General features: G+C 46.4%; 1 protein-coding gene across 4 annotated transcripts in view; it reads left to right on the forward strand.

Moving 5' to 3' along the window:
- Positions 1–289: 289 nt before the first annotated feature.
- RNF220 (ring finger protein 220) overlaps positions 290–15433 on the forward strand; it is a 214952-nt gene continuing 199808 nt past the window's right edge. Inside the window, exons 1-2 of one of the 4 annotated variants that reach the window (XM_050306885.1) lie at positions 290–822; positions 6151–6891. In XM_050306885.1, the coding sequence (XP_050162842.1) occupies positions 6267–6891 (625 nt within the window). In that variant the 5' untranslated portion in view covers positions 290–822; positions 6151–6266. The remainder of the gene's footprint in view (positions 823–6150; positions 6892–15433) is intronic. The other 3 variants (XM_050306888.1, XM_050306886.1, XM_050306889.1) reach the window with 3 other exon arrangements.

Genomic DNA, 15433 nt, shown 5'->3' on the forward strand with positions numbered 1-15433 from the left:
GATCCTCCCCCCCGGTGGCTTTCCGAGGGGGACCGGTAGCCACCAGGGGGATCAGGTGCCGGGGGCCGCCGCGGCAGCCCGGCTGGGGACGGCGCACGGCGAGGGGGGGGCCCGGCCGGACCCGGAGTCCGGCACAGATCCCTCGCTCCCAAATAGATATAATTTTTTAAACTCCTTTATTTTTTCCTTTTCTTCTTTTTTTTTTTTTTCTTCCTCCTTATTTTTCGGAGGGGCAAGCCGGGCAGTTATTTCCTCGCTTCCCTGCGCTGCTCCCGGAGCTCGCTCTCTCCACGGTCGCTCTGGGCAGCGACAATTTCATTTCCCAGCAGCTGCAAAACAAAAACTTTTTTCAAAGGAAATAAGCAGATCCACGCACCCACCTAGGGGTTTGTTGGCTTGGGATTTTTTTGTTTGTTTGTTTGTGGTTTTGTTTTTTTTTCCTCTTTCAAATACACAAACTCAGGCTTTTTGTTTTGCAATAAAAGTATCTGGAAAAAACCCCCAAAAAAACAACAACCACAAAAAACCAAAACACCGGCCAGGGTTTCTGTACGCTCAAGCAACACTGCCCAGCCAGTAATTTTATTTACTTCGAAGCTTTCCTTTTTGCGATCGTACAGTCCCCGGGTGAACTTATAGTTTTAAGCCGTCCCCAAAATGCGCGATCCCTGCTCGAAGACCGATATATTTTTTTTTAACCGCTCGTTGTTAAGTCGCACTTAGCTTAATTTTGGACGCGGCTGAAGTTTGTCCAACATCCTCGCCCCTCCTCGGGTCCTTCATCCCTAAAAGGTTGTCGCCCTTGCCCCCGGCTGCTTCCAGGTAGGAACCAAGAGCCTGGATCTCACATGCGGTGTTGTTCTGGTTTTATTATTGCAGATAAAACAAAGGTAGAGAGGCGGTTTAAATTGGCAGCGTTATTCAACGAATGAGCTAAAATTACTCCACATGTGAATGGCGTAGCTTGGAAAGCCAGAAGAGGTGAAAGGAATTATCCCTGTTTTCGCTTTAGGTTCTTTAGAAAACTTTCTGGATCATCCAGCGATGCGATCGAGAAATTGCAGGATTTTCTTTCTTTTAACCAGCAACCCCAGCTCTAGACCAGGGAAGTCTGTAAATAGGTTGGAAGCATGGAAAATAATTCTTCACCTTCAGATCTAAATACATAAAAACCATCTGGTTGACCACAATGAAATCATTAGGAACTGTCTACTTAAAGAGTTGTATTGAATGCTTATCCTTCCACACAGGAAATGTGTATGGTAAGTGATTGTTGCAATAAATCCAAACAACTCTGGGCATCTTCGCGTTTGATGATCTTTGTAACTCCGGGCTTAAAGAGGAAGAAAAAGTGGTGGGGGTGGAAAGGCGACTTAACGGGCTGTACGGACCGGGCTGGCGGTGCCCCCTCCCGCTGCCTTCCCTGGGATTGAATAATTCCCGAAGCGGCAGGAGAGGAGCGGCCCCGGCTGCGCCCCGATCGCCGCTTCCCGACGGGGTCGCGCGGGACTGAGCCGGGCCGGATCGGACCGGACCGGACCAGACTGGACCGGACCGGGTCGGGCCGTGCCCGAAGCCCCGGCCCAACAAACACCTGTTTAATGCGCCGGCGGGGAGCGGGAAGTGGCGGGGCTTGGCGGCGTCGGTAGGCTCCAGCCCGGGGCTCACCCCCGACGGATTTTATTTTATTTGGATTTACCGAACAATCCCCTCGGGCGGCGGAGAAAAGCCGGCAGCGGGAGGGAGAGGCGGGTGCCAGCCCGGTTGGCCGCCCGGGCGGGGCGGGCGCTGCCTGAGGGGCCGGTGCCTGAGGGGCCGGTGCCCGAGGCCGGGCTGCCCGCCGGAGCGGGGCTTCCCCCGGGGCGACGCCGCCGGCGATTTTCGTTCGGATTTCGCCAAATCGGAAGCGGCGCCGAGGATGCGAGCCGGGGGCGAAGCGGCAGCAAACCCCTCGGTAGGCTGTGGTGCTTTTTTTTTTTTGTTTTTTTTGGTGTTTTTTTTTTTCTTCTTTTTTTTTTTCCTCTTCCCGAACCCACGGCGCTTCCTCTCTGAGGCGGCCGCCGCGGGAGCGCCCTCCCGGCCCGGGGGCTTTTCCCCCTGGTTTTATTCTTTTAAAAATTGAGGTGTTTAATTTTTTTTTTTTTTTGGAAGAAGTTTACAGGCGAACAGAAGCGGGGGCGCAGTCCGGGACCGGGACTGGGGCCGCTCCGCCCGGTCCCGCCGCCGCCTCCTCCGCTCCCCGTTCTCCTAATTTTTTTTCCTTTCCCCATTAAACCGGTTTCCACAGCAGCTGTCCGGGTGTGCGGCTGCAGTTGGCATATTTCACGCGTTGGGAAAAAAAAAAAAAATTAACTGTTTTTCCTTTGTATCTTAATCCAGTGATGAGAGCTCTCCTTTGTTGGCTTTCGGGCTTGCATTTGTTTTATTTATTATAAGGAAATCCAGTTTGGTTCAAATATATAATCCATTTGAGCACCTAAATCCCCAAACAGCTGGCATTATTTTGTTTTATAATCTTTGGCTTTTCTGCGCAGAGCATATTTCTGAATTCCTACTTGACATTTATGGGGGAAAACTTTTTAATGTAAATGGATATTGTGATTTTTTTTTTCCTGGGTATTTCCTAATTTACATGCATCACCAATTTTCCTGGATTTCCTAATGTTTTAATCTTTTTTCCTCCCCCATATCTTGCTAATTAATTTTTTCCCCAGGAAAACTTTTTTTTTTTTCTGGAGGGAGAAAGACATTAATTTGCCCCATTATTTTAATCTCTGGCATTTGGAAATGGTTGAGAGACCACAAAAATGCAACCTGTTGTAGAAGCCAGAGTGGTGTGTTTTATTTATTTTAATCGATAGCAGAGAGGTGATTTAGTAATAGGAACTCCGAGTAACATTTTAGTAAAAGATTTGCAGATCTGGTGGCTGTGCATGGGGCGTGCATGTGCTTGCATATGAGCGCGTTTCTTTGCAGGCTGATTAGCAAGTGGGGTTTTACGCTTGTAACCAGCGGTCACTGCTGTTTTCTCCCCTTGCTGGGTGTTTGTGGTGCCTGCTAAATCCAGCTCTGTCATGGCTTCTCCTACTTTTATCAGACTTTCCTCTTAACTAGTGCAACACAGTGCTACAACCTCTGTAAGCAGAGGAAGCAAAACTGAGCCAGAGAGGACTGATTACAACTTGTTCCTTGGTGAGAGATTTTTTTTTTTGTGTGTGGTTCAGAGCTAAAGGCTCTTGATTCAGTTTGCCTTGGTTGTGGCATGTTTAGCCTTGTTATTAGTAACATACATGATAACACAGGTAATTTATGTACATCTTAGACAGGGTAGCTCTGAAAACCAATTACTATGCATATAGGTAGCCATGAAAAAAATAATAGTAAAAAAATCAGAGTTAGTTTTCAGTGTGTCCGTCTAACCTTCATACTTGGTAGACAGTTTATGTAGCTTCCTAGATTGATCTCCACCCCTCCTCCATCTACTCCTTGTTTAGTTAATTCAACAAAGACTTTTTGCAATCTGTTTGGAGTTTGTCTGATGCCGTGGAAAAGTAGCTGCTGATTTATTTGGTTGCTTTTCGATTTCTGTCTCTAGCCCGTCTTTTCTCCTCCTTTCAGCGGGGATGTCAGCTGTTATTACTTCCTATTGATCCCTTTGCAAAGTGAGAAGTGAACTAAAATTAATGTCAATTCCACTGCTCGGATCAATAGCTGGAGTTATTTTAATCTGGATTTGCACGAGGTGCTAAATTAAAAAAAATCAGCATAGAGGCAGAAAAGTAGCAGCTCCTCACTCCACCTGTGCCCACTGCCTTCCCAGCACCCAAATGTTCCCTCCAGCTGATTACCCTGCAATCCATATTTTTTTAATTAAGGAGGTCAGATAGTTTTCTTATTTTTGGGTTCTGTATTTAAACCTATGACATTTTGACATTGGGAGTGTATTAACGATAGATTTTCATAATGACTGGTCCGCCGCAGCCTAATCTGTCCGTGTTGCTGGGGGTGGGGAGGTGCTGGGCGAGCGAGGAGCAAGAGAGAACGAAAAAGGAAGTGGGAGCTGAAAAAAAATTAAATTTGGCTGGCTGAGATATTGTAATGTGTTGATTTATTCCCGGTGTAATGAAGTTTGCAAACGAATAAACGGCCATAGTGATTCACAGTATCCTACAGGAGTGTCAAGTGTTGCGGCCAGATTACTAATTTATGAAATACATTTAACGTAATGGGGTGAAAGCACAAGTAAAAATAGAAAAGCAGGCAGAGGTGGTTGCTTTCTTTTTTTTTCCCTGGAAATCCATGTTTTTCTGTGATTGCTCAGTTTCACTTCCATGTTAACGATTGTTTATTTCTGAGAACAGCAGCTCATTTGCATGTATTTCTTTAGATATATAACCATGTGCATGTGTATATATATATATATATATATTTACATGGTTACACGAGCCCCCAGCCAGTGGCTGCAGTTTCCTGACCTCCAGGTTTTGATCAGCCTCGTGTGAAGCAGCAGAGCAAGTGTACCCAGGACTGCAGTGCTGACCAGGATGCCCTTGGCACCCCTCACTCTTCCTCTCCCCTCGCTCTCTGTGGCACGAACTCAATGAGAAAGTTATTTAAAATTTGGAAGAGAGCAAATCCGTTAATGCGAGATACATAATCTGGTAATTTAGCAATGATGTCTGTAAGGATGGGTGCCAAATGAGGAAGCAGAGAGATGATGTCCACTCATCTTCACAATTCATAACAGTCAGTGGAGTGGCTGGGTACAGGATGGGAGAGAGGAAATGCTATCACTGAACTGCATTAAAGCCCCAGACTGGATTTCATACACTTTGTTAACCTAGGCTCCCTCATTCATGGAGTACAAAAGGCACTCCATTAGGGAGACACTCTTTCACTAAGTTTTATTTGAGATGTTTGACCCTCTGGATTTAAGAGGCACAATTTGTAACAGCTTTTTATTATTATATGATTTTTCTGGCCCTTTGAGCTCCAGCGGCTAGTATATTGTTTCAAAGTTATAGTCCTTGTATTTTAAGCTGGGTTGTGGGGCCTGAATGGCAGGCGGCGGAAGCTTAAAAGAAAAGACATGAGATTGATTGGGGGAGAAAATAACAACACAAAAAGCCACTGCGAACTGGGGGAGACACAGAAAGGAACAGTTTCCCTTCTTTCACCCTGGGAGGGGGTTGTGGCTGGGTGGGTGGCTGCCGCCAACCTGGGAGGCTCAGCAAGATGCGAGGCAGAAATTTTGTTAACATTTTCCTCTAAATGTTAATGGCACATCCAGGGCAGTTTGCAAATCTACTTAAGAGCGAGTGCATTAGGAACTAAAATTACTGATCCATCCTCTCTTGTCCCCGACCCGAAAGGCAGACACTTGCAGAGATCAGATGGCAGAAGCGCCCATTATGATTTTAAATATTGCCAGAGACGCCAGGCATTTTACTGGGGAAGTCTCTTCTCCCCTGGCTACCAGGGACCGTGTGTGCACGCGTGGGTGTTTGTGTATTACACACACGCACCAAAGCACAGTCACATTCCTACATTCCAATGATGTGTGTACATATATATGATGGTATTGAGCACTGTGTCTGCCAGTACTTATCTACCCATATGTACTGTGAGAGTGAGAGAAAATACATGTCTGTTGTGTAAGTCTCAGGCATCGTGTACAGTATAACCATGTATGCTGGCTGGTTTGGGTTAACTACGTACAAAGGATATTTTTATGTTGGTTTTCACCCCCCTCCCCAAGCAAATAGTGGTGTGTGTATGTGGGGGCTTTCTTAAGTTTATTGTGGTAACATATCCATGCCACTTGCTGTATAAAATCCCAATTATAATTTGGAGTTACTATGTTAATTTTAGACTGAACCTTTTTTATTAGTGCGTTATTAAATCTTCACATTATTATGTTTGGTTTGCCTTTCATTCATCTGCACTGGATGATACCCTTTAACCTGGAGGGCCAGGGCTGATTCCAGTAGTGTGTGAAGTTGTCTATTGATTTTCTTGAATGAGAACAGTGGCGCATCTCCGGCCGGTGGCTTGTAACACATGTGGCCACCCTGCTGCTGGGGCGTCCCAGAGAGATGAGTGCAGCAGCCTAACCGGCTGTGTTTTCTTTCCTTTTCTGTTTCCTTGCAGTGTTCGAAGGGTGACGATGCTCCAGTAATTTCCCCCGCTCCATTCCTGGGCATCGCCTTGCTTTCCTTCCAGGGAAGATCGTTCTGCTCGTGATCCCGCTGAGGAAAGAGACTCCGATGGACTTACACCGGGCAGCGTTCAAGATGGAGAACTCACCCTATCTCCCCAACCCACTGGCCTCCCCAGCACTGATGGTTCTTGCCTCCACCGCTGAAGCCAGCCGTGATGCTTCCATTCCCTGCCAGCAGCCGAGGCCTTTTGGAGTCCCCGTGTCAGCAGACAAGGACGTGCATATTCCCTTTACCAATGGCTCATATACTTTTGCCTCCATGTACCACCGTCAAGGCGGGGTGCCGGGAGCGTTTGCAAACCGTGACTTTCCTCCGTCCCTGCTTCACCTCCACCCCCAGTTTGCACCCCCCAACCTGGACTGCACCCCAATCAGTATGTTGAACCACAGCGGCGTTGGGGCTTTCCGCCCCTTTGCGTCTACTGAAGACCGGGAGAGCTACCAGTCGGCCTTTACGCCGGCCAAGCGCCTGAAGAACTGCCATGACACTGACTCACCCCATCTGCGCTTCTCGGACACCGATGGGAAGGAGTACGAGTTTGGCACACAGCTCCCTTCCAGCTCCCCCGGCTCCCTCAAAGTTGATGATACGGGGAAGAAGATCTTTGCAGTTTCTGGCCTCATTTCTGACCGTGAGACTTCATCCAGTCCCGAAGACCGAAGTGACAGATGTAAGTACCTCTGTTGACTTCTTGGTGGTTCTTTAATTGTGCCTCATTGAGATACTCAACAGGTGATTGTCCCACAGTGCTGTGATACTTGCTGGAGGTGGAGGCAAAGCAGCCTTTCCTGCTTGCCAAGCTCAGCCATGCAATATTACCTTGTTCTTCTGAAAGGACTGACAGGTTTTAAGGTGAGGTGCTCGTGAAGGAAACTCGCCTTCCAGCACATTCTGGAGAGGTGATATTGACCATGCAGAAAGCTGTCCATGCCCCAGTGTGAGGCTATAGGTGCTGGTTTATGTATGTGTGTAAACAGAGATGCAACTGGAGTGCATAGCCAGAAACTTTCCCAAAGCTTGCAGCAAGCATGTACCCCCTGCTTCTTCAGATGTTTCTTTCTGACCTTTTCTTCATGCACACCATTCTTGTAGCAAATGATTCATCATCAGGATTTGTGCCTCCAGTTAGGACAAAAATACCTTTTCCTCTGGTTAATGTAAAAATATTTCTGGCCACTGAGCTCCCTCTTCAAGGCATAAATCCAAATTGCTCTTACAATTCAATAGGCTTTTGCATCATGTGCTTTCTCTGAGTGTTTCCCCCGTTTGGTGCCTGTTGAAAGGTGATGTGCCCTTTTGCAGGCTGGTGATCGGACTGAAGGAACCCAGTCCGCTTGTTCATGACTGTAACTCTGTGCTTTCCCCATCACCTTGTCTCTTGTGGTGTTGCCTACACAGAGAGGCAGAGCTGTCCTTCGTGAAGGGCAGGCTTCCAGGTTTGCAGAGCTGGGAGGTGACCCATAGTGGGGAGTGGTCTGGGGGCAGCAGAGCGTGGCACCCTAAGGAAGAGCACTGACTTATGATTAGAGTTTTCCTGTAAACCCAGAGATGTAGATCAAGGAGTGAGTGGTTTGCTTTTCACATGGGCTCCTTTGTTCTGCTAAATTTTCTTCTTAAAACCATTTTATTATTGTTGTTGTTACTATTATTACTTTTTTTTTTTTTTTAAAACCAAAAGCTGCTGCACCGTTCCTTCCTCTCCCTTTCAGACGTGATTTTTCTTCTCCCCTTTATGATACCGAGGAGAGTAATAGAGACATTGTGGCTCTCTCTCCCCTGTCGGCGCTGCTTCCTCAGGCTGTCTCCTTGAATTAGGCACTGTGCTAACTTACCGGCGCTAAAAGGCATCTGCCTAAACCCAGCGTACCTTTTCAATAAAAGTCATCATAAAATCAACCTGCCTTGTAAATCCATCGCGCTTTGGTTTTGAAATACGCTGCAAGTGTGTCTTTTATGCCGGCATTTGCAAGGGTAGGACGGTTCCCACTGAAGGCAGGAGCCGTGTATTTCGTGCAGTACCAATGCAATGATCTCTTATCTCTCTCCCCCTTCTCCTTCTTATCCACCCCTGACCGTGCTACTTTTTGTGCTGTAAGCTCCTTTCATTGTTCAGCATCTCCTCTCCCTCCTTTTGGGTCCGTGGGGGAAGTGGCTGTAGGTGGGAGCGCATGTGGATGTGGATGTGTGTTAAGCTGGTAATGTAATTATCCATGGGGGAGGCAGGTGAGATGGCAAGGCTTAGAGACATCTTTGTTGATGCTCCTTTCCTTATCGATATAACCTGGCTGTGAAAATGAAGCTTGCTTGAAAGAGTACTCTGGGAGATAGCGGCGGAGGAGCGGGTCCGCTACCTAAATGAATTTAGAGCGCATCAGCTGCTGTGGATCTTGCTGGCAAAATCCTGTCAGATACCCCATTTAAAGAAGTAAATCTGTTAAATGAATTAGACCACATGGAGCGCAGCTGTGGGCAGGCAGATGGGTCCACGTCCACCACTGTGCCTCGCCTTTGCCAACAGCGTGTGCCGAGCGTGGGTCCGCTCCTTCCTGGGAGCAGACAGGGCTTTGCACGTGTGAGAGGCAGCCAGGGTGACACCAGCTCCCTGTGCCGCTACCAGTGCTGAGGCAGGAGACTTGCGAGGGAAAGGAAGCAGCGTAAAAACTTTGCAGGCAGCTTGGAAAACTTGGGCAGAAGTGGAAGGTGTTTTGTCGTATTGTTGTCGTTGCCCACGTTGTTAGATTTCTTAAAGATGTTATGCTGTGCAGTGGAGCTGAGCGAATGCGACATCCCTGATGCTTCATTGACATTAAAATTCTTCTGTAACTACCGGGATGGTGTGCACTAAATATGTCTCTTGGCTCTGTATCATACTCCTATCACATGTAGATACTGCACCATGGAAACTTTGCTCCATTTAGACGGCGAGTTTATTTGGTGTGTGCGTACACACGTATGGGTGTGTTTACTGGTGGCCGAAAGAGCAAGTGGTAGAGCTTTTTAGGGGATCCTAATGGACTTTGATGTTGAGCATCAGAAAAGAAAAACTTCCCCAGTGAGGGACTCGAAAGATCCCAGTTTGCGGATATAATGATGATCCTGTTCTGCATTAACATTTGCATATATATTTTTGGAGTTTCTATATAAGTATGTTTGGGGGGGGTTTGTTGTCTCTGAGAAGTTTGGTGGATTCCTTGTGTGATTGTTTTATATAATCCTTTGTAAAAGCTGCCTAATTTTGCTCCTGATGGAGAATCTGTTGCAGGTAGGTGGCTGTAGCTTCCAGGTAAAAATGTAATTAGGCTTTTCTACAACTGCAAGCAAAAATTGTAAAATTTTCTTAGATCAGCAACACCTTCCCACGTCTAATGGGTGCTTTTCAGGTTTGCAGAACTCAACTGTTTCATTGTATTTTTCAGACTGGTGAAAGGGGTTTAGTTACATGGAAGCTGAATTGCTATGATTGCTCTGTGTAGTCTTCTGCTCCACTGCGCAGAAGCCTTTTCTTAATAGCTCATTAAAATATTTGTTTTACCCCATAGCTTAAATGGTAATTTTCTGAGAAACTTCCATTAAAAAAAAATTATTCAATCACTGAGTTTTAATTTTCCTGAAAAACAGGTTTATGCTTGAAATACTGTGCAACAAAACAAAATTCAAAGTCAGGCATTTACACCTCAAGGAGCATTTGGAAGGTGCTTATTTAGTCCTCTGCAACATGGGAAGAAAGTCTTGGCCTGTTTTCACCAGTGGAGGAAATTGGAAGAATTCAGTAACATTTTTAGGATGTGTACTGGTGTATTCCAGGTTAACACCTGTCCCTGTAAGACCACTCAGCCTGTTGGGTGAACCTTTCCTTACTTTTAAAGCAGGGGGTTGCTTGGGCCAACATCCCCTTGGGACAGCATCTCCTTTGGGGTGCATTTGGATGGGATTCTGCTCTCTGTTAACCGGCAAATTGGGCTGAGACGTCTGCATTTGGGTTAGTTGTTTCTTGCTGTAAAATGGGACATGTGAAATTCAGGACACCCACAGTGATGGAGTGTACAGGGGGCACATAGAAAAGTGGAGCCTTCCCAGGGAGAAGCAGACATACCGTGCACTGGATGGGCCCATTCCCTTAGGTGCTTACTGAGAGAAATAATGCCATTTGTTAGAGTTTAGGAGCTTCTTGTAAAGCATGTGTTAAAGACACTGGAAGACATATTTTATGGGTTTCCTTTAATAAGCGTACAATAATTGAGATTCCTAGAAGGAGTGGAAATAAATGGCATGTTCCTTTCTGCAAAAGAGATCTATAGCCCTATTTTAAAACCCAGAAAGAAAAATAAAGATTCCTGGTTCTGTTCTTTACTTCCAATAAAATTTGTCCTAGTGCCTTTCTATATCCAGTCACTGTCTCATTGCTTTCCCACAAAGTGACACATAGAGGTCCATGCTGAAGCTGGAACCTCCTGGCAGACAACTGGACCTTGTCAGAGCAGACACTCCTGCCTCCCCTGCAGGGCTGCTCATGCCCCCAGCCTCCTTGGGATCACGGAAGATGGTTTCCCATTGCTGTCTGCTGCTTGATCTCCATCACATGTTGTCTGTGACTTTTTGTGGAGCACAGGCCAGCATGTGGAGGTGATCCTCTACACCTGGACACTGATTCATTTTCCAGGCTCTGGCCAGAGCCTGGCTCTCCATGTCTCAGTTTCCCTGCTCATGCTGGTGGCTCTTACCAAGCTCCTGGTATGCCCTGAGGGTGAATGATTGAGCTGGGAGCAGGCCAGGATCCCTTGGGATCATCCCTTGGGTGTGCTGAGTATAGTGGGGGTGGATCTATTAACAGTATTTTGCTTAGTATTATTTTTGATAATCATATTTAACCTTGATTATCTGGACACAGTTTGTGCTGCAACTGGTTTCTTTTCTGCGTGAGAAGTTGTGTGCCATATTAGCGAGCTCTTTGTTCCACTTCGGGGTTTTAAAGAACATTATCAGCATGGAGTGAGTTTTCCTTTTGAAACAACTGGTTTGTTATTGATCAAATGTAAATTGCACTTCAGGTGATGGACATCAGGGCTATGATGACCACAGCATGAATTTCTGAATAACGTGGTGCTTTGGAAATCAGATCAAACCACCCGCTCAGACATGTGTGTGTTGGGATTTGTGTTTATGGGCTGGGACCTATGTAGAGAGCTCAGTGTGTGTATGTACATGTGCTGGGGGGAAGAAGGATTTTTTTTCCCTTATATTTTATGGCAGAACAATGGCTTGGGTGGGGAATGCACATGTGCACACGTCTATCGCTCACAACTCTTCCCACTGGGATGCATCACTTCCAGGGCTGGTAAAATTTGGGGTCTAATGTGAAGTGATGCTTTGTTGCTAATAATAATCAGCCATGACCAGTAACTCTGCTTATGAAATAATGAAATAAATCAAGTGGAATGTTTCTTTCCGTTTTGCAGTGCCCTGCATGATGCAGGAGGAGTGAAAGAGCAAAGTGGATTTTCTGAAGGGGTGGGCAGGCAGATGGGGCAGTAGCAGAGATGATGTCTGTGTCATCCATCCCTGTTGCACCACCAAAACCACGCTGTCCTCATGGAGTGAGCTGTGCTGCATGGAGGGAGGTCTAGGAGCATGCGGCAGTCACCTCCTTGTCCCGCTTTTCTGGCAACAGCCTTCCTGCTCCCTCTGCAAACTGTTGCCGAGACTCCTTTCCATGCTGTTCGGCTTAATTGTCTTGTCGGGATAAAGAAATGTTTGAACAGTTAAAGTGGGGAAGGGCTGGATGGGAGCAGCCCCTGCCGGCTGCGGGGCCATCTGGCCTACCTTGGATCTGCCGGTCTCCAGTTTATATTTCTCTTTCTGTTATTTGGGGCTATCTGGCGCACTCGGAATACCTAATCACCATGGTGAGAGGAGGGATGGAGCTGCCTCCCCCCGCTACCCCTCTGGCCTCCCCTTCCCATCAATTGTCATGCAGAGCCCGGCCCGGGCGCTGCTCCTCGCAGCCCTCATTTGCTGTCCTCGCCCGCTCTCGGCAGAAGGATGGCCTTTAATTGATCGTTTGAGGGGGAGGGCTGGGGCTGTTTGCTCCTCCAAAATGTTTCCCCGCGCAGCCACTGCCATCCGGCCGGCCTTCGTGTCGTCTCAGCCATGCCAGCAATGCCTTGTGCCCTTTCTCTTCCTGTTTGGGCTCCCTGGGAGCCAGTGTCAGGGCTCATAACCACTGTCCTCGGAGTGCTGAGCAACACCGAAATGTCATATTTATCCACCTCCTACTGGAGAGATGGGCATGGACACAGTAAATATTTATTGCTCCTCTTTTGCCCTGTGTGTCTGGATGCTGGCAGGAGGGTATTTATTGTACAATTGCAGGGCAGCCCCCCCCACCTTGCTCGGTATTTCCCATCAAAACCACGGCCCCCAAACCGCTGGCCAAACCCTGCTTTTCGAGAAGGAATGAATCACATTAAATCCTCAGCCCCATCGATCAGGCTCGACTGCTGTCAGGGAACTGCGGCAGGAGAAGTGCAGGCAGACTTGGCGGCTGCCATGCTGTGCTGGGGATCGGGAATCCTGACCTCGGGCACGGCTTGGAGTCACGGTTTCCCGATCCCTAACGGGGGAGCAGTGATACCTCCCTCACAGCGGAGCGTGCCGCTTTGATATCTTCTGACAGAAGACACCAGGCAAGGGCAAAGTATTAGTATTATTAATATAGTACAGTTAGTAGAATATTATGAACTATTATAAATCATTACTGCTAAACTACAGTTATTAAAGGAAATGGCCAAAGTGCACTTTGCGAGCCAGGATCTCTGACAGTTAAAACATTGTTTTATTATTTTACTTGCTAACTTGCAAAATTCGAGAGTTAGCAACAGTTTCCTGGTTGATTGGTAGCAATTGCGTAAGGAATTGGGAGAAGAGGGGGGGAATGGGCGAACATTTCAGGAGGGAGAGAATGAATGAGCCTTAGTGCCTCTGTGATTTATTTTTCTTTCTTTGATATTTTGAAGGTCTTGGAGGAAGGAGACATACTCAGGCATGGACCTAATCCTGGTCCGTAGGAGTGAAAATGTTCAAGGCAACGAGGTCTTAATGTTTCTGGAATTCCCCAATGAAAAAAAAATAGAAGTGAAGGTGTTTGTGAATCACTGCTGGTTGTTATTTGTTTGATATCATTTAGACAAGTCCCATTAAATGCTAGCAGCAGATTCATTTTTCCCTCTTTGTTTGCCTTCCAAGGAGCAGAAAACAGACATAATTATATTTTACGTGAGACTGTTAAGATTTCCTCTCATCTCTTTTTTTTTTTTTTTCCTAGCTAATATCTGCAGCTATAAAATAAATTCCATTTGTGCATACATGGTGTTAGACTGAGGTAAATAACTGTCATCTAAAATCTGTCTAACCTTAATCTGCATCAGGAGCACTATAGAGAACTGTACCCATTTGTATAATATTAAGCTTTATTTTTATTATGGATTTCTAATGCAAATTCATAGTGGGAGCAAAGTTGTTTTCTTTTAATGCCATATTCCAAGAAAAGCAGCCACTGAAAGCAAATTGTGACGATTTTTATCCCGTGGTTCATGTCACCGGTGGTCTTCTATCATGTCAATGTGCTTGATAGCCTGTGAATGTTTCATCTCTCTTCTTCAGGCTGGAATAGCAGATTTGGGGACTTCTGAGGACATTTTTCAGCCATGCAAAGCAATTAAATTTCTCCAGAAATAATGGATTTCTATTTGAGAAATGTAATGTAGGATTGGATTCCTCTACAGCGTCCTGTGAAAAAGGGCACGTGCATTTTTTGTAGACCTACACATGTAAACTGAGCTGTGTCTTTCTCCTCTTTCAAGCAACCTCGCTGTTTGCCTGCTTGGCTCTGCTGGCCTGAGTATAAAAACTCACAGGTTACAGACATTCGGGGCAAATTCATCACCCTGAATTCAGGGGTTTTTTTAGTTTTTTAGTGCTGAATTATTTTCCTGTTACTGCTCGGGTATTGGCTATTTGCTGGCCAGACTGGCAGCCCTTCTCTGGGATGCAGCCCTCAAGTCCATGGAAGCTCTGGCTGAAGAAGTAACTGCTGGGTTTGGTACTATCTGTGTCCACCTTCTTCTTCTTTGTCCTGTCTTTTAAAAAGATGAGTGGTGGTTGTGATGGTCTGGGAGCTCTTCTTAGCCATCATGTTCTCCTCTCCTTTGACCATTTGCTGGCTTCTTGAATTGCAGCAGTGCCCCGAGCAACAGAAGAAGGGGAAAAGAAATGTTGGGGAGGAGCGAAGCAAGGAGAGATTTATTGTCTTAAACGCAGATAACGTGGGAGGGAGACCTGGTGACAGCGAAACTGCTGGTGGACTTCAGGTGTGGGACACTTCTGTTGTATTTTTCCTCACTTGGGACACAGTTTCTCATCAGTGTTGTTTTAAAACCTTCCTTTTTTGCTAACTTGAGGCTGAGAACAGCTTTCTCACTGAATTGCAGAGCAAGAATGTGCTTTGTACTTATTTTTTTTTTTTTGTGAATATTGGGCTGTTTTGCAGTGGAAAGGCACCACGTGTATACCCCTAAAAGGAGGAGCTGGAAACTGTGTCCTTCCCCCAGCAGCACTGATTGTTAGGAACTGTTTCTCACCACAGTAACAATATTAAGTTTTTAATTTGGAAAGACCCAAGAGCTTTCACCTGTGAGCTTTTTGCCTGTGCAATCCTGTGGCCTTACCTGGGCTTTCTAGATGTGCAGTGCCACAGCCCTGAGCAGGGCAAAGGGTGGCAGGGCACATCCAGCTGCAGCTCCTGGGTTGGGTGGCACGACTGGCTCCCTGAGCACGGGCTTGTTCCTTGGGAGGCAGGTGAGTGCCTCGTGGTGCTTGTATGAAAATGAAACCAGAAGGCACTGGGGCAAAGGCTCCACGTGACAGCCTCCCCAGAAGTGACTGGTTTTGTAAACAGAGCAAAGAGTGAAACTCGTGGGACTGCCCTGACAAACCCGTTTGTTTCTATTGGGATTTTCGGTTCTTTGATTTAAATTAAGATCTTTTTAATTAAAAAGGACTCAACCTTTTAATCTGATTTTTATGTTGTTTCCCTGCACTTTAGGAAACAACTTGCAAAGCCATTTAGAACGTGAAATTGTCTGTCCTGTAACATCCCTCGCTATAAGGAGACATAGGATAATCATCCCTCATTCCAGAGAGCCTGCTTTGGCAGT

Source organism: Myiozetetes cayanensis, unplaced genomic scaffold (assembly GCF_022539395.1).
Source record: "Myiozetetes cayanensis isolate MyiCay16 unplaced genomic scaffold, myiCay2020 scf12, whole genome shotgun sequence".
Lineage (NCBI taxonomy): Eukaryota > Metazoa > Chordata > Aves > Passeriformes > Tyrannidae > Myiozetetes > Myiozetetes cayanensis.